Genomic DNA, 19,615 nt, shown 5'->3' with positions numbered 1-19,615 from the left:
ACCTCATGTATGTTAAGGATGTGCTCTGCCCCTTGAATTATACCCTCCCCCCTCACATAGCCTTCTTATAAGGACACTAGTCATTGGATTTAGAGCTGAAAGGAAAAACAAAACAAAACAAACAAAACAAAACAAACCCTCTGTTTCCTGTCTACTCACTACAACACTTGACTCTCAGTGCTTCACTTCTTACTCCAGGTGTGGCAGGGTTTTCCTCAAAGCCAGCAGTTCTCAGACACCAGCCGAGTGTCCTACGGTTTAACTCAATTCTGACACTACCTACCTGGAGATACTGTCAGATCCCACTGGCGAAGGGTTCAGTCCCCCAAGACTGCCCCTACTTCAGACGCCAATCGCAGGTCCAGGCTGTCACCTTATAACTGAGCAAGACCCTATGGGACCTTCCCAGGAGAGATAGCACACCCCACCCCACCCCACACCACACCCACCCTGCCTCCACCTGCCCCTGTTTGTAGAAGAACTTTAGCCTCCAAGGCCTCCCCTGAGTTCTGAAGAATAAATTTAATCAGAGAAATGAGAAAATGCAGAAAGAAAGGAAAACAGTCAAGCAAAACAAATATTAGTTTAGCCATTAAACAAAGTCAAGGACCTTTAGTTCCTCTTCAAAGGCTACAGATAATATTCTGAGCCATCTCCTTCCAGCTGTTTCTGATGGCTTGAAGATACTGAAACCCCCACCAGGTGGAAGGTGTTAACTGTATGCTGAATGCAAGCACATAGACCCTAGACCTGCTGGAACCAGCAGGACTAGCTGACCAGAGATTTATGGCTCAGATAATGTTCCCATCACAAGTGAGATATGTCAGCTACTTGGAACGTGTGATGGAGACAACCATCTCTGAAGACAGATTACTCCCTCCCCAGCACCCAGCCCTTTCCTCTTTTTCCTATATAATCTCCAAGCAAAACCTGGGGAGTGGGGAGTTGGTTCTTTGGGACGCGAGTCCACATTCTCCCCAGGATTGCAGCTTTCCTCAATAAAACTATTTTTCCTTTTACCCAACACTTGTCTCTCAGTATTGGATTCTTGAGCCACGAGCAGCCGAACCTGAGTTCAATAACACCTGTGCTTCTGACTGACCAACTAGAGATCAGTGAGGGTCCCATGACCCCCACCTTGATAATTTACTAGAGTGGTTCATAGAACTCAGGAAAACTACATTTACTTACTAGATTACCTATGTGTTATCAAGGATACAGCTCAGGAACAGCCCAATGGAAGAGGCATAGGGTAAGACATGGGGAGGGGCCAGAGCTTCCATGCCCTCTCCAGGCATGCCATCTTGGGGAGTGGGGCTGAAAGTTCCAGCCCTCTAATCAATCCCATGGTTGGCTGCCTTGGCAACCAGCCCCATCCTGTGGTCATCCAAGAGTTTTTCAAAAAATCACATCGTTAATATAAACTCAGGTGTGGTTGAAAGGGGCTTGTTATGAATAACGACACTCCTTTTACCTTTTTTCTCCGGAGCTATTTCAAGAACTGAGGACGAAAGACCAAATATCAAATCAAAAGATGCTCTCATTGCTCTTATTGCTTAGAGAATGACACAGAGTTTTAGAAGCTGTGTGCCAGGGGATGTAGACCACATATATATTTATTAATATAAATCACAATATCACAGGAGCCCACTCTAATCCAACATGATCTCCTCTGAACTAATTACAACTGCAAAGATCCTATTTTCCAAATAAGGTCACATTCTGAAGCTCTGCATTTTGAATTTGGGGTGGGGGGTGGAACACTATTCAACCTCGTACAAATCCAGCAAAAATCTTCCCCTTTGCAGATTGCTTTCATTCTCTTATTGGTATCTTTGAATGAATAAAAGTTCCAAGTTTTAATATAATCCAATTTACCAACTATTCATCAGCCCCTTATGGTTAGTGCTTACTGTGTCCCATTTATGAAACATTTGGGTCCCCAGCACCCAGTAGCTGTTCATTACAGTAGAAACTGGTGTGTGAAGGTGGCCTTCACATAGGATGGTGTGGGGGCAAATTGAAGGCACAGGGGAGTTTAGCCTAGAGAAGAGGAAACGTGGTTGATCATGGTTGCAACAGGTGCTGTTGGGGCCCCGTGCATATGCCCTCATCACTCACTTCTTTGAGCCAAAGGCTGCTTACAGGCGACACCTGTGACTCTACCCTAGGGCCTTTTCTCTGAACACAGAGCACACTCATCCTGCTCACTGGACGAGCCAGGCATGTGGGGTGCAGCCCTCAACAAATGACACGTAGAGAGCTGGGGAGTTGACATCCCTACTCCCTCACCCTGTAGCCTTATTCCGCTCCAACTCCCAGAATCCCCCAGTGGAACTGAGCTGCAGCTGCCCGTGGTTGTAACCTGCCCATCACCTGCCCCACAGCGGCGCCCTCCTCTCCCCACCTCAACTCCCACCTCCTGGTGTCTTCTGGAATCAGCTCCTCATGACTTCTTGCACTGGAATCCTCCTTTATCTGTTTTAGGGGAACCCGAACAAAATCATGGTCTTCAAATCTGCTGAAACCTCAACTTGTTCATCTTCCAAAAGAAGAGAAGAGAAATTGGGCATTTTTGTAAAGGTAGAAAAAAAATGGGAATATAGATTTCAGGGAAACTGTAAAAAGAGCTTAAAAGAACTTTGTCACAGAGCTGTGTTAGGTTGAGACGAGTTCAGTAGTGAGTTCCCCATCACTCGGAGAAGTCAAAACATTCTGGACGATTCTGAGAGGGTGTTTCAAAGGGCTGGACTAGATGAGATTTAAGGTGCCAGCTAGCCCTGAAATATTCTATAATGGCCTTTTTTTAAAGCTTAAATTCAAAATTTTAAAGCTCTGATGGGGCATATCAAGGGGGTGGGAATGACCAAGCAAGGGGTCATGAAACACGGGTCTGAAAGTTCCAGTCGACTCTCCCCTGAGACTCTCCTGGCAGAAGTCACTACCCCTTTCTAAAATTTGCTTCCCCCATTTTAGCCAAATCTGGCTCAAATATAGATTCCTGGGTCCCCCTGTCAAAGAGCCTGATCCAGGAGGTGCAAAACAGGGACAGCCAATATATTTTTTTTCCCAGGCTCCAGGTGACTGTGATGTTCTATCAGGTTTGACTCTCTAAACTGGATAAGATACATCTAAGTGTCTCCAGGCAGCCCTGGCACCCCGTGTCAGCTGATGTGAGACCATAGGAAGGGCATATACCTGGAGTATCACTTGTGAGCATCCATTGTGTGGTCAGGCTGCCATATGCTCCTGTCCTGAGACTGTCCAGACCTCAGCAAGAAATACACAATATTTAGAAAACCAAGAAAGCTTTGGCCGAGAGCCAGAAATCTATCTAGGACGACCGATTGTGTCACAAAGTAATTGAAGTCAATTCACTGGAATTCTTATTTCATTTCCTCTGCCTTACTTTTCAAATAGCTGTTGACTCAGGTCATGGCACTGGCTGGGAATCTCCCGTGGGTGCACTGGCATCTCCCCTTTCCCCAGATAACATTTCCTCACTTTCCAGCCTTCTTTTCATGGATATCAGGTTGCTCCCCCATTGTAGGGTCAAAAGGTTTGCTTTTGTGTTTAATTACAAAATTCTCCAGAATTGTCTTCAGAGATTGCTCATACCCATAAAAGAAGATCAGGTTGAAACAGGAGTTAGGGAGGAGGCTGTGAAGGACCCAGCTTGCAGCATCATGAAGAGCTTCCCTGCAGCTCCTCCTCTTTTCCTGATTTTTATCCTGAGCGTCCATCTCGGAGCTGCCATACGTACGGAGATGCCCCGCTTCCTTCCCGGGCTGACTAGGGATGGAAGCAAAGGGACATCTCCAAGTTCCTTCCTCTCCCTGGTTTTTTAGGTGCTGGTGATGTGGCCAAGTTCTGCTGCTTCCAGTACGGCCAAAAGATCCTTCCCTGGAGGTGGGTGAGTACCTACGAATTCACCCAGAATAGCTGCTCCCAGCAGGCTGTGATGTGAGTATTTCTTCTTTGGGTTTTTAGGGTCCTTACCAGTCACATGATTGGGTGGGTGCCAAGCAGACCCCCACAGTGCCAGGGTAAGCCTCAGGATGGGAACCTGGTGACTTAGGTGGTCACCCTGCCCCGGCCACTAACAAGTGTGACCCTGAACTTGGTTTCCTCACTTCCACACCATGTGCCAGACACTGTGTTAAGTGCTGCGTATAAAAGAGAGAATAAACAGCCCTTCTAGACCTTACGTCTAGCATAAGAAAGGGGGCATTAAAAGACATTTGCACGAAATAGATGATCACAATTGCCATGAGTGCTTAAAAAGACAGCAGGAGAGAACAGGAGGGCATGTGTCATTGTAAGGAAGGCAAAACTTTCTACCCTCTTAGGGGCTCTGGCAGGGCCTGAGAATTAAATGGACATAAGACAAATGAACAGGAGAAAAGCATTCAGATTTTTATACGAACACAGGAGCCCCTGTAGCAAGACGAAGACCCACAGAGTGGCAAAACCTACGTGCTTTTTATACAAAACCATGCTTTTGAACAAAGAGGGAACTGTGGGAAAGTAATTAAAACACACAGGGGTGGGGAAAGCCAAAGGATGGTAAGAGTTATCATAACAGGGTCTGTTTGTACTGAATACTCCTGGTCTTGATTCTCTGTCTCAAACGTGAAGACTATTTCTTTCCCTGGGTGCAAGGACATTTTTCACATAGGAGTTCTAGCTCCCGCTTTCAGGAAGACAAGGGGAGGTCAGAACACCCTTCTTGCTCCTGCTGGGGATTTGTTTGTTTTTAGTGTCTTTAGTGCAAAAGAATCTTTATGCCAAAGTAGTATATTTGGGGGCAGCATATTCTGCCACCCTAATCAGGTCACAGGAGGACCTAACTTAGTGTCAGGAGGGCTTCCTGGAGGTGGTGACATTTACACTGAGCCCGGCCCCAGGATAAGTGGGCGTGGCCCGGTGAAGGAGGCAGGCAGGAGAGGGGATGTGCCAGGCAGAGGGAGCAGCAGGTAGATGAGAAGAGGATGAACATGTTACTGGCAAGGCAGGCAGGTGGAAGGGAGCCAGGTCATGGCAGCCTCGTCAGGAGCAGGAGAGAGGATACACAGCTGGAAGTGTCCCCGCAGGACTAAATGAGGTCAGGATATGCAAAGCGTTTCATGCTGTGCCCGCACCCAGTAAACGTTCATCAAATGGATGTATTTTTAAGTGCAAATACACAGTCAGGGGCTGTCCCTGCTCCGAGGACATGGGGCTCCTGAGCGTGAGAGAATGGTGCAGAAAGAGAGAGAAGGGGCTTCAGGGACAGCCCTGAATGTTGCATTTCGAGACAGCTGAGGCGGGAAAGAGGCACTCCAGTGCCTAGATACGGAGGGGGTGCTCAGGGGCTCAGGACGCCCTGGGTCTTCTCCTTTGTGTCTTGGTTGGCTTTCTGGAGTTTTCAAGACATCAACCCTTAACCAACAGCCTGCAAAGGGCCCCGAGCTGGGCTCAAAGCAGTGGCTTCATCACTTATAAGATGTGTGACCTTGGGCAAGTCAAGTTTCCTCATTTATAAGAGGAAGGTGAAAGGCTTGTATCAATTATCTGTCGCTGCATAATGAATCACCCAAAGCTTAGCCGCTTAATCCAACAAAAATCACTTTGTTACCTCTCCTGGTTTGCAGGGGTCTGGGATTCCAGCAGGGCTTGGCCGGAAGGTTCTGGCTTGGCGTCTTTTGTGTGGCTGTAGACAGATGGTGCTGGAGCCAGAACGGCTGGGGCCTGGAGGCCTCTCTCCCCCCCGCCCAGGGCCTCTCTGTGTGACTTCTCTGTCGGGCTAGTTCGGGCTTCCTCACAGCAAGATGGCCTGGGGGGTGGTAGGACTCCTTATAAGGAGGTCCAGAGCTCCTGGCTAGGTACTCAGTGAACCAGGCAGAAGTTCTTCAATCTTCCATGACTCAGCTACAAAGTCACATGACATTCCTTCTGCCACACTCTATTGGTCGACTGGTCCCTAAGACTAGCCCAAGTCCGTGGGGAGGGGACACAGACCCCACCTCTCAATGATAGCAACATCAAGTGAATGTTCGAACATCCCCGAAGCCCTTCCTCCCTCTTGTTCTCCCATTCTTTCGGCGCTTCTCTCCTGTGTGTCCCGGACTTGCCTGAGAGCCCCGGGAGGTACTGCTGGCCACTGTCGGCACCCCCGACCTAGGCTCTCGCCACTTCCAAGTGCCGTCAGCAGGCACAAGGCTAGAAGGGATTCAGAGGTGTCAACAATAACCCCCAGTCTCACTGAGCTCACGGTGTGGTAGGCAATGCAGGAGCCGTAACCACAGGAGCAGCCGTAGCAAAGCACGCATGATAATGTGATGAACATGAAGTGGCGCAGTGCCTCTGAGGTTCCTTTGTCTAAAACTGATAGTGGTGCTGATGGCATCAACTACGGGAGACACCGAAACCACTGAATTATAATTACACACTCTGAGTGGGCGAATTACACGGTGTGTGGATGATATCTCAGTAAAGCTGTTGTATTCAAACGAACGGTACAGGTTACCTGCTTCAGGCTAGAGCTGGGGGAACATGTTTCCTGGGAAGGTGGGCCTGGCCGTGCGGTTTCCAGTGGAAAGCAGGTGGGGGGGGGCAGGGTCTGAGGAGGGAACAGGGGTGCAGCAAAGCGAGAAGATGAACTCAGGGGCTGCCCCTCCCTTTCCATCCCTTCCAGGAGGCACAAGTTCTCAGTGTTGACCACCAGCATCTCTTTTCCACAGATTCACCACCAAAAGAGGCCAGAAAGTCTGTGCAAAACCGAACAAAACGTGGGTGCAAAGATATGTTTCCTTACTGAGAGCCCAGCAACAGGAGCGGCTGCTGAATTTTCAGCCCCAAATGCCCGGATCCTGATCTGCTCTTGGCTCTGCCTCCCTTGGTGGAGTCTGAACAATTTATCCAACAGAATGCTCCATGCGTCCGCTGGGGAGGAGAGGCTGTTTCCCACCAGAGCCTTTTTTTTTCAGTAAAGTTTTGATTTGCTCATAAACCTTTGATAAAACCCGAGTTTTCTTCCAAGAAAATAAAAGAGTCAATATTTGCAGCTGACTGATTCTGCTATTGATTTCTGCCTTTTGTTTTTCTTTTTGTGGAAAAACACAAGGACAATGTTAATATATTTAGGCAAAATGCCCATGAAATGTTTTAACGTTATTTAGAGAGAGAAGTCTTATGTTATATAGAAAATTAAATTCTGTACAGCCACTCATAGCCTATTGGTGCTGGGTAGGTGAAATGCATCTATATTTGGCAATGTCTTCTCATAAGGTATTAATTAATAAACATGAATATTATCTACCTACTGACGCTAGGATGCCTATGTATATAACCTAAAGAACTTTTAAAAATAATTAGACATTCACAGGAAAATAATATAGAGAGGCCAGGTGTACCTTTTACCCAGTTTCCCCAATAGTCCCATCTTACATACTTACAATACAACATCAAAACCAGGAAACTGACATCGGTATAAAGTGTCTGTATCATTCTGTCATTTTCCCACATGTGTAGATTTGTGGACTCACCATTACAACCAAGATACAGAACTACTCTGTCACCACAAAGATGTGACCAGTGTTATCTCTACAATCTTGTCTTCCCTCCCTAGCAACCTTCCATCCTCAACCCCTAGCAACTAGTAATCTGCTCTCCTTCTCTATAATTTTGTCTTTTAGAGAATGTTCTATCAAAGGAATCACATAGTATGTGACCTTTTGAGACTGGCTTTTTTTACCTTCACATAATGCCCCTGAGATACCCCCACGTTGTTGCATGTTTCAATAGTTCATTCTTTTTCACTGATAAATAACATTCCATGGTTCTGATGTACTGTAGTTTATTTAACCATTACCCTCTTGTAGGTTTTCAGCTTGGGGCTATTACAAATAAAACTGCTAAGAACAATCATGTACATATAGGTTTTTGTGTGGATATAGGTTTTCATTTCTCTGAAATAAACATCCAGGAATGCAACTACATAGAATAAATGTATGTTTAGTTTTTGAAAGAAACTGCTAAGCTTTTTTCCAGAGGGACTGTGTCATTTTACATTCCCACCAATAAACTGTATGAAGGATCCAGTTTTCTGTGCATCTTTGCTCACATTTGGTATCACCACTATTTTTTATTTTAGCTGTTCTCATGGGTGTGTAGTGACATTTCATTATGATCTTAATTTTCATTTCCTTAATGGCTATTAATCGGCAATGTCTTTTCTTGTGTTTATCTGTCACTCATACATCCCCTTTGGTGAAATGTCTCTTACATTTTTGGTCCATTTCCTAGTTAGATCATTTGTTTTCACTGCCGAGTTTTGATATGAGTCCTTTATCAGATAAATTCTGGATATGAGGTCTTTGTCAGATATGTGGTTTGCAAATATTTTTTCTCAGTCTGTAGTTTGCCTTTTCATCTCCTTAACAGGGTTTTTCACAGAGCAAAAGATTTAACCTTGATGAAGTCTAAGTTATTGATTTTCTTCTTTCATGGTGCATGATTTTGGTGTTATCCCTAAGAACTCAGCACCAAGCCCTAAGTCCCAAACATTTTTTTCTGTTTTCTCCTTAAAGTTTTCTCGTTTTCCATTTACATTTAAATTTAGGCTGAATTTTGGGTTAATTTTTGTATAAGGTGTGAGCTTTAGGTCAAGGTTTGTTGGTTGATTGATTTACCTACCTACCTACCTGCACTCATCGTGGTTTTGATTTATGTGTCCCTTATGACTAATGATATTGAGCATTTTTTCATGCACTTTTTGGCCAGTTGTATGTCTTCTTTGGTGAAATGTCTATTCAAATCCTTCAACTTGGCCTTTTCATGGTTGAATTGTAAGGGGTCTTTATATATTCTACATACTAGACCCTTATTAGATATATGATCTGCAAATATTTTTCTCCTACTCCGTGGGTTGTCTTTTGACTTTCTTGTGAGTGCCCATTGGATGCACAAAAGTTTTTATTTTTATAAAGTCCAATTTATCTCTTTTTTCTTTGATTGCTTGTGCTTTTAGTATCAAGAAACTATTGCCTAGTACAAGGACACACTCTGTATGATGTCAACTCTTTTCAATTTGAGGTTTGTTTTATGGCTCAGAATATGTAGTCTACCTTGATATGTGTTTCTCAGGCACTTGAGAGAAATGTGTATTCCACTGTCGATGGGTGGGTGGAGCCTTTTGTAAATGTCAGTCAGATCCTATTGGTTGATGATGATGCTGGATTCTTCTGTATCTTTGCCACGTTTCTGTAGAGTTGTTCTATCAGTTGTTGATAGAGGGATGTTGAGATCCCCAAGTATAACTCTGGATTTGACTGTTTCTCTTTTCATTTCTATCTATCAGTTTTTACTTCACATATTTTGCAACTCTGCTGTTTGGTGCATACATTCTGCAGCTCTGCTGTTTAAGAGGCTATGCCTTCTTGATGGATTGAGCTCTTTGTTTATTAAGTAACGTCTCTCTCTGTCCCTGGTAAATTTTTTGCTCTGAAGTCTACTTTATCTGATATTAATATAGCCTGGCCTGCTTCCTTTTGATTAATAGTTGTTTTCTGTATCTTTTTTCCCATCCTTTTGCTTTTAATCTACCTATATCATATTTCAAGTGAGTTTCTTATAGACAGACAGCATATAGTTTGATCATTAAAAAAAATCTATTCTGCCAACCTTTGCCTTTTGACTGGTACATGTAATCCATTTATACTAGGAAGAGATACCTTATTACTGCTGGTGGGGGTGAAAGTCCTGGCTCCCTGCCTTCAAAGGATGGCTAAAGGAAGTTCTTTAGACAGAAAGGAGATGATAAAAGAAGAAATCTTGGAAATTTGTGACCAATAGTAGGTGCAGAAATTTGGCATTTCACTGGGCTGGGTTAGATCTTCAAAGTGAGGGCAGAGATTGGGATGTGTGCATTCTTGGATCACTGTGTAGCAATATGTACCCAGCTAGATGCAGGCTGGCTGGGAGATTCCCCCACAGTCACAAGAGAGAATGCGGAGAGGATGGCAGTTTATAAGACACTATCTGCGAATAATGTTCAAGGTCTAATGGGAGAACCAGCATGCCAACAAGTAATCACAGTGCAATTCGTACAGTGCAATGAGATAAGGATTGTCAAAATAACCTAACATTCATATTATGATTTGGCGTTCAGGAAGCATTTATTGCTCCAGGTCCAATCTTCTTAATTCAGGATCCCAGGTCTTCCATGATGTTTTAGATTGAGTTTCCCCAGAAACAGCTCTTGAGATAAAAAAATTTGAGTGTCTATAATATATTTTGGAAGTGATACCAGGAGACATCAGTAGGAAACAGGGAAGTGAGACAGGAAAGGGAAGACGGTGAATAAGGATGTGTTATTAGACAAGTTACAATTGTGGGCAATTGAACTTAATCCTGTTGGGGACTTCTGGGAAATGACGGTGAAACATACGTCTCAGAGTTAACCTGACCCAAGGGGCAAGGGAGCAGGGATATTTATATACCAATTCTAGTTAGTCATGGGCTAACAGATCCTGGGGAAAGGAGGAATGCACTTCCTACCTGCATGAGGGCAGACTGGTCCACCTGCATCAAAGAGATGCAGATACTGGCAGGCTGGCATACAATGGTAAGGCCAGAGGGCTTATGAGAGGGGCACTGACAACATCAGCTTCGCTGGACCAGGCTCCAGCCTACTTTTCCAGCCCACTCACCCGACTGAACACGCTGGGCCATTCTGTGCTTTCCTGAATAATGTGAGGCGATTATTTTACTGAAAGCTCACTTCAGGCCTTCAAGTGGTCATTTCCTTCCATCTCCTGCATGAGGTTTCCTCTACCAGAACAGCCCCTGTCCATTCCCAGTCTCTCCCTGCCAAAATTCTTTTTGCCAAACTAGATCCCAAATGACAAAATGCTTCTTCCATTTGATGAGAATGTCGAGGTCATGTTTTCCATGACGTCTGTCATTTCCTCCACACTCCCAAACAGCAGCGTCCATCTACTGCCTCTGAAGGACTCTGGCAGACTTCATTCCCCATCTAAGGTACACATTTACAATTGTAATATATTTCTTGATGCTCTTAGCTCTCTACCAGACTGCAGGCTCCTTGAGGTCAGAGATTAAGTCTAAATATCTTTGCAGAAATGAAGGACTCAGCAAATATTTATGGACTACGCTGCGGATGTTGCCAGACACCCTTTGCCCAGGCTCAGGTCAGAGTGATATGTGTATAGGAAGAGGGCAAAGCACGAAAGCCTGCAAGATGAAACGCATGTTGATGGATCTACCAGCAAGAAGAATTTTTGTCTGTAGTTCCACAGTCATACCAGCAGGTGGCAACTGTTTCCTACCATCTTTTGAGAATTCTTGTTCCCTCTCCGCTTATAAGAAACTGATTTGCAGAGAAATTCCTTCTCTGAGTCTTTACTGAGGATCTATCTGAGGTCCAGGGTCACACACAGGCACTGTGGGAGAAGGGCAGAGGAGAGATATGAGAAAAGGAAGACTGAACTCAATTTTCAGAGGGTACAGTTCAGGGGTTGGGGGTCTGGGGCAGGGAGGGGAGCAATGAAATGCACACAAAGCAATTAAGACCCCACACAAGATCATGGACCTGTGTGAGTTTGACTGGAGACACAATCTCCTTGGGCCTCAGTTTCTTCATTTATAAAAATAGGAAGGTTGGAATAGATGCTAAAAGAGAAATCAACATGTGCAGACCTAGCTGTGCAAGGCTTCATGAAGGAGGCTGGGGCTGGGTCCAGAAAGATGGGCAGGGTTTGGTAAGGGTGAGGCAATTGCAGTAACAAACATCCTTGTCCATGCTGCACCTGGTTCTTCCCATTCATTAAAAAAGACACACACTGATACACACAGCGACCTGGTTGAACCTTAAGAACATATACCAAATGAAAGAAGACAGGCACAAAAGGACACTTAGATAAGGTCCCTGGAAGAGGCAAACTCATAGAGACAGAAAGTAGAAGAGAGGTCACTGTGGGCCAGGAGGGAGGGAGGAGGGGAGAGCTATTATTTAATGGGTACAGCGTTTCTGTTTTGCTTGATGGGAAAGTTCTGGAAATGGATGGTGGTGGTGGTTGCCTGACACTGAATGTACTTAGTACCACTGAATTGTACACTTAAAAATGGTTAAAGTGATAAATTTCATGTTAATATTCTACCACAATGAAAAACAGTTTTGTGTGTTTTTTTTTTTAAGGTAGAGAGAATGCTGTAGAGGAGAAATGCTGAGGACCCCAAGCAGGCAGGCAAGAGGGATGGGGACAGAGGAACTCCAAAGTCACCCACGGCTGAAATCCAGAGACAGCTATTCCCGTTTGGGTCCTCTCCAGGGCTCACGGGCTTTGATTCTATTCTAAAATTGTCTGCTTCTAATATGCTGCTCCTATGAATTATTTAATACATCTCTGATGTAGTGCCTGGGCTAACGTCTGACACATAGTAAATTCTGAATACCAACGTACTGGATAAAGGAAGGGGAAAAAAAAAAAAAAGGCCAGAACTCCACCTGCAGTGGCTCTCACTGGACACTGGAAAGCTTTTTCTAAATAAACTTGGCTCCTGCCCTTCAGGGACTCCTTGCTGAGCCCCACGCCCAAATTCCAGTGTGCTCTCAGGTGGGATGAAAGCTGGGGGACATGGAACCCAGGTGAAGTGGATTCTTGGCAGATGAGAAACCCAGACATATTGATGGATTAGGGGCTGGGTAGACACTGGGGCCCTGAATCAGAAAAAAAAAGAAGCTGCAGATGGAGAGATAGGAGCCAAGGATTGGCTGGAACGGGATTGAATCCTTAGGAGCCAATCACAATTTTTCTTTTCTCTATTTCCTTGCTCTGGTTGTTAATGACCTTGCCTCCTCCATTATTAATCCAGTGTTTTCAGCTGAAGCTGTGGCTCTGCGGGTCCATTAAGGCTCTCCTGGGGCCTTTGGGCTTCCATCGAGTGCGTTAGAGTGGAGAGGGCGCAGGCTGGTAGGCACCACTCACCCGCCTGCCCGTCCACTCCCTCCTCCTCACCGTATCCAGCGACCCCAGCAAATTCAAGGTGCTTGATTAAGGGATTCTCTGCACCAAGCAGGTTGCTGGGCCCCAGCGTCCCACGCAATAATCTCTCCCATGTGTGAAACCGGTTTCTCAGTCCTGGACGTTCCACACGTGATCTGCACATTGCAGGTTGCAGAGCAGGTGGCTTGGCTCGGGTTGCCTGGGCTCAGGTCCCAGCACCACCACTTATCAATTGGGGGATCTGAGATAAGTTCCGGAACCTGAACCCTCCATTAACCCCGATTTCCTTACCAGTAAAGTGGAGATTGTGGTGATGCTAAGCTCACAGCGTTGCCCTGAGGTCTAAATGAGGTTAACGCATTAAAAGCTGCAAGCACAGGGCCTGATCTAGGGTAAGTGGTTAACTACGGCAGCTGCTGCCCTGGCGTCTGCTGGCTTTATTATTGCTACAATGAGAAAGTTGGAGAAGAAGATCTCACAGTCCCCTCAGGGGCTAATATGCTGTTCATTCATTAAATAAATATTTATTGAGCATGTATGATTTTCAAAGCGCTCTTCTGGAAGCCGAGGATACAGCCATGAATGAGAAAAACCTCTGGCCTCACATATGGATGAGGAGAGCAGCTAGGTGATCAGCAATACACATAATAAATCAGTAAACGAGACAGTGTGTTAGAAGGCAAAGAGTTTTGAAAGAAATAGAAGGAGTGGGAGATGGTCAGGGAAAGCCTCATTGAGAAGGTGACCTCTGAGCAAAGACTTATAAGAGGTGGGGACATGAGCCCTGCAGGTATCTGAAGGAAGAATGTTCCAGGGAATGGTAGTAGCAAGTGCAAAGGGCCTGAGGTAGAAGTGTGCTTGGCTTTGTTAGAGGAGACAGTGTAATGAATGAGAAGTGAATGAAGCGAAGAAGACTAGCAGGTGACATAAGAGAGATAATGGCGACAAAGCATGTAGGATCTTGTGGCTTATTGTCAAGACCTTGGCTCTTACTAAGAAATGGGGGGTTGGGTGTGGGGGGATGGGGGGCAGAGATAAAAAGGTGGTAGACTCTAAGGACTGCCAGCCCCAGTGAACTGGAGTTGCATTCTAGACGAGGAAGGTGGAAAGATAAGAAGTGATGGCCAGTGAGAGGACAGCACAGAATTGAGTGGCTGACAGCTATAAGGTCAAGGGTATGAACTTGGGAATGGGGGGCTGGGATTGGGTGAACACAGAATTGAAAGTGGCTGCCTCTGAGAAGTGAGAGAGAGGATAGAGGAGGAGGGAAGGTGGGAGAGGGATGGGAGGAGGGGAGGTAGAGGAGAGGAGGGAAAGCGTGGTAGTGGAGGAGGCTGGGTGTTTTGGTTTATTAGCCTTACAGAAACTACAATTAGATATTTTAAAGCTCTATACAACTTTCATAACGATTAAAATTTTTGAAGGAAAAATAAGAAAGGTAATTAAGATAAGTACAGCATTATTTCCTTGGATCTAACAGTTCACTGAGGTAGGAATTAGTTAAATTCTGATTTTACAGATGGGGAAGTGGAGGGTCAAAGAGGTTAAGTGATTAGCACATTAGTACATAAGTGAATCTGGCTCTTGTCCCCAGGTCAGCTGATCCCAAAGTCTGTGCTTTCCCCAGCTGCACGAGCTCACTATTGAGGAAGAAATGACCAGCTCCCTGATGCACTGATGCTGGGAAGGTTCCCAGACCCAACATCTCCTTCCTTGTCTGCTACCAAGGCTTGAAATTCCTTTAAAGAAGACAGAACCTCCCACCCCACAGCCGTCATGAAAGCAAGGAGCTCTCCCTTGCTGCTCACTGGCCACTTTTATTATGAGTTCCTCTTTCAGGTGTCATGAATCTGGGTTCCCTAAGTAGAAGTAGCAGACACCTGTTGCACCTCGGCCCTTTTCTCTTCCCAACAGCACTCCTCTCCCAATGCAGACAGCCTCGGAGGGAAAGTAAACCCAAGTCCCTGCCCATTAAGGCAGGAAGTTGCTGAAGAGATACCGTCCTTCCTCTCACTGTCCTGCTCAGCCAGACCTAAGCTCAGATACTCTCACCCAAGATTTTGAATCTTGAGCAAGTGCTTGAAGGAGGAATGGATGGATCCATTGGACAATTTCTGCTATAAGACCTCTCATGTGGCTCCAGCTTCTGCACTGTATTGCTTATCTACTACTGTGTAACAAACTGCCCCAAAACGTAGGGACTGAAACAGTAAATATTTGCTATCTCATAGTCAGGGGTTTGAGCATAGTTTAGCTCGGTGTTTCCTGCTTAGGGTTTCTCATGGTTTCATTTAACATGCCCCCAGGGGCTGCAATCATCTGAAAGTTTGAACGTGGCTGCAGGATGGGCTCCCAAGATGACTGTTGGCAGGATTCCTTAGTTTCTTGCTTTGTGGGCCTCTCTCTGGGCTGCCAGAGCATCTCCATGACATGGAAGCCTAGCATCCCCTGCAGTGAGCTGCAGTGCCTTTCCCACCTACTCTGCAAAGTCACACACTGTCACTTCTGCTTTATTTTATTCGTTAGAAGCTAGTCACTATGTCCAGCCCACATTCAAATGGAAGAGAATTATACTCCACCCCATAGAGGGTGGATTAAAGATTTTGTGAACATATTTTGAACTCACTGTTGAGCCCTCTGGAGCTGCCACAGCTCTTCCATTTACAAGCCTCATTCTCCTGCCTGCCCCGCCCCCATAGCTGGCTTTGCTCCATGGGCGAATGACCTGTGTGTGCAGTTATACAAGGTCTTGCACTTGGAAGGGTCCCATGCTTGGTTTAATGCTCTGCTGTTGTTGTCTTGAAATTCTTGACACTGTTTTAACAAGGGATCCTACGTTTCCATTTTGCACTGGCCTCTCCAAATTATGTAACTAGTCCTGCCAGATAGCCTTCCTGTAAATTCCCTTGTGTCTGAATCCCAGAACTATTAACTCTTTCCTTCTTTCTTCTTCCTTCCACTGTCCCTCTCTCTTTCTGTCTTTCTCTATTTCTTCCCCTTCCTCTATTTCTTCTCTATTCCTTCCTTCCTTCCATTTGTTCATTCGTTCTTTCTTTCCACCAAAGCTCTAAGGTAGAGTAGCCTTTTCCCATGTGTATATGTATGCACTGTAGACTAGCATATAGCAGGCACTCAGCCAACATTTCTTGACTTATGGAAACTGACACAATTGTAAATTATACATCAGATCCTGAAAATAGCTTCTGATTATGTGCTTCATAAGGACAAGGATGGTATCTTCTGTGGTCATTGCTACATCTCCGGACATAGATAGTAATTACTCATTAAATGTTTAACTGGGAAAAAAAACAGGCAAGGAAGGAAGATTAAAACCCAGATGTGTCTAATCTCAAAGCTCATGCTCTTTTCTCTATATCTGTTTCACGTGATCCATATTGTTTTTGAATCCGTGCCATTTGAACCTCAGCGTGCCCACAAGTGAACTCATTATCTTTCCCTGAAAGTATTCCTTCTCTTGGTCAATGGCACTATTTTTCTGGTGCAGGAGGAGATCAACTTGCCCTGCAGATACCTGACCACGGTCCATCACTGGGGTCAATTCAGTGCTGTCTCCCCACTCCTGGTTTACAGACTGCTTGTCTGGCTTTGGCTTGGGTTCCCGGTTTGGCTTAGTTCCTCTTTCCCTGTTTCCTGACTTGATACAGCTCCCAGCTCCAGTTTCAGGTTCTGCCTTAGCTCCTGATTCAGCCAGGATAGGTGCCCCATTCCAGCTTACCTGGTTTGGTCACATGTGGGGCACCCCAGACCATTCCTGGCTGGCTGGCAGGTCTCTGCCACCCTCTTACTGGTCACTACCATTCTCTCCATGTCCCCTGACTGCCTACCCCCACTCCACACACACACACACACACACACACACACACACACACACACACCACTCTGAGTATTGGCATGAGCATTTCAAGATCTGGCAAAGCCTTTAGCTAACAAAGTGTAAGTCATTCCCATATAACTAAGGGAGGCTTTTGGTCTTGGAGCTCCCACGGTGCACCAGCTAGTAATAAGTTGAGAGTCTGGTTTTGTTTTGTTTTGTTTGTTTTGTTCTGTTTTGTTTTAATATAAAAAGCACTTCTTGGAGTGTGTTTCGCTATTTCTGTGTTTATCAACTATTACTTTCAAATTTTCTTAATTTTATTTTTTTAATTAAAAGATCCATAAAAGCAATAATCTCTATCTCTATAAAACCCTATCTCCATCTTGTGACAAGTATTAGCAGCCTGGAGTATATCTCTTCACACCCTTTTCTGTGTTCATTCACATTCAAAAACATATACAGCTCTACGCAAATTTTGTTTGCTTATTTCTACCAAAGTAAAATCATTCTCTGTACACTGCTTTGCAGCTTGTTCCTCTTCCATGTGACAATTTATCACAGACATTCTTTTTTTTTTTTCCATTTAAGACAGGGAATACTTTATTCAAATCCATCAGAGAAATGGATAGCTTGGGCCTGTAACAAAGCGTTGTGTTTTAAAGCATCTGTCAGTAATTGTATAATGAGAGTATACACTGCTACATACAAATTAACTGATCAGACCACAACTTTTCAATGTTTAGAACAGAATAAGCTTCCCTGTAAAAGCAGCACTTTTGTGACATTTTAACTTGAGTGTTCCTCTCCTCCTTCCTCTTCCTCTCCTTCAATAGAATCTACACCAACCTCCTCATAATTCTTCTCAAGGGCAGCCGTGTCCTCACGGGCCTCAGAAAACTCTCCTTCCTCCATGCCCTCACCCACGTACCAGTGAACAAAGGCACGCTTGGCACACATCAGGTCAGACTCGTGGTCCAGGCGAGCCCAGGCCTCAGCACTGGCGGTGGTGTTGCTCAGCATGCATACAGCTCGCTGTACTTTGGCCAGGTCTCCACCAGGTACCACAGTGGGAGGCTGGTAATTAATGCCAACTTTGAAGCCAGTGGGTCACCAGTCCACAAACTGGATAGTACGCTTGGTCTTGATGGTGGCAATGGCAGCAATGACATCTTTGGGGACCACGTCACCATGGTACAACAGGCAGCAAGCCATGTATTTACCATGGCGAGGGTCACATTTCACCATCTGGTTGGCTGGCTCAAAGCAAGCATTGGTGATCTCTGCTACAGAAAGCTGTTCATGGTAGGCTTTCTCAGCAGAGATGACAGGGGCATATGTGGCCAGAGGGAAGTGGATGCGAGGATAGGGTACCAGACTTGGCTTGGAATTCTGTCAAGTTGACATTCAGGGCTCCATCAAACCTCAGGGAAGTGGTGATGGAGGATACAATCTGACCTATCAGCCTATTCAGGTTTGTGTAGGTTGGGCGCTCAATATCGAGGTTTCTATGACATATGTCATAGATGGCCTTGTTGTCTACCATGAAGGCACAGTCAGAGTGCTCCAGCGTGGTGTAGGTGGTGAGGATGGAGTTGTAGGGCTCAACTATAGCTGTGGAAACCTAGGGGGCTGGGTAAATGGAGAACTCCAGCTTGGACTTCCTGCCATAATTGACAGAGAGACATTCCACCAGCAGGGAGGTAAACCCAGAACAAGTTCCCCCACCGAGGCTGTGGAAAACCAAGAAGCCCTGAAGACCTGTGCACTGGTCAGCCAGTTTCCGAATTTGGTCCAAGATGAGGTCGATGATCTCCTTGCCAGTGGTGTAGTGACCACAGGCGTAGTTACTGGCAGTATCTTCTTTGCCTGTGATGAGCTGCTCAGGGTGGAAGAGCTGGTGGTAGGTGCCAGTGAGAACTTCAGTCAATGACTGTGGGTTCCAGGTCTACGAACACTGCCCTGGGCACATGCTTGCCAGCACCTGTCTCACTGAAGAAAGTGTTGAAGGAGTCGTCTCCTCCCCCAGTGGTCTTGTCACTTGGCATCTGGCCATTGGGCTGGATGCCGTGTTCCAGGCAGTAGAGCTCCCAGCAGGCTTTGCTGACCTGAACACCAGCCTGGCCAACATGGATGGAGATGCACTCACGCATAGTTGCTGTTTTGCGGTTGCCGAGGAGATGGCGGAGGGGAGGAGAGAGGTTGTTTCTTCTTACAGCGTGACTCTTAAGCAGTTGATGTAAGAGAACCTGCCTAGCACAGACATTCTTAAAATTCATTAAATACAAATCTATCTCTATGCTTTTTTCTTATGTATACATACGCCCATATTAAGACATAAATTTGTATAAATGTTTTTGTTTAATCCCCCAAATGTCTGGAGAAACATGGCACTCTACCTCTATTCTAGAACTTGCCTCCCTGTGTTAGATGTGATTTTTTTTTTAACATGTGTACCCATGACCAAAGAGTAAATTTATAAACTTATTAGTCCTGTGCCTCACCTAGACTAGAAACTCAACCAATGTCCTCTGAATGAATGAAAGCCATATTATTACACCTCCTGGTTTACAGCTGGTTAAAAAATACAGAGCATTAAGTAACTTGTCTAAAATGCTGTGGAGCATCAGCCCAGACTCAGATCCCTGTCTTTGTAAATTCTGTATGTGGGCCCCTACACTGTCCTCTTGTGTCTGAGTCATCCTGGTCTGTGTGAACAATTTAAAATCCAAGCCAGGTAAACTTTGAAAATGTATACGTGGCATATTCTTGATTC

At 45.3% G+C, this 19,615-nt stretch overlaps 1 protein-coding gene and 1 pseudogene across 1 annotated transcript; one reads left to right on the top strand and one right to left on the bottom strand.

Annotated features, from left to right (window-relative positions):
* The first annotated feature begins 3,686 nt into the window (after positions 1 to 3,686).
* On the top strand, positions 3,687 to 6,921 carry CCL26 (C-C motif chemokine ligand 26). The gene is made up of 3 exons (XM_032459453.1): positions 3,687 to 3,759; positions 3,849 to 3,963; positions 6,723 to 6,921. The coding sequence occupies exons 1-3, from the start codon at positions 3,687 to 3,689 to the stop codon at positions 6,853 to 6,855; spliced, it is 321 nt and encodes a 106-aa protein (XP_032315344.1). The 3' UTR covers positions 6,856 to 6,921.
* A 10,404-nt stretch (positions 6,922 to 17,325) lies between these two features.
* Positions 17,326 to 18,992, bottom strand: LOC102522223 (annotated as a pseudogene).
* Between the last annotated feature and the right edge of the window lie 623 nt (positions 18,993 to 19,615).

Source organism: Camelus ferus, chromosome 18, assembly GCF_009834535.1.
Source record: "Camelus ferus isolate YT-003-E chromosome 18, BCGSAC_Cfer_1.0, whole genome shotgun sequence".
Classification (NCBI taxonomy): Eukaryota; Metazoa; Chordata; class Mammalia; order Artiodactyla; family Camelidae; genus Camelus; species Camelus ferus.
The sequence above is the reverse complement of the archived record's forward strand: the minus strand, read 5'-3'. Positions and strand labels throughout refer to the sequence as shown.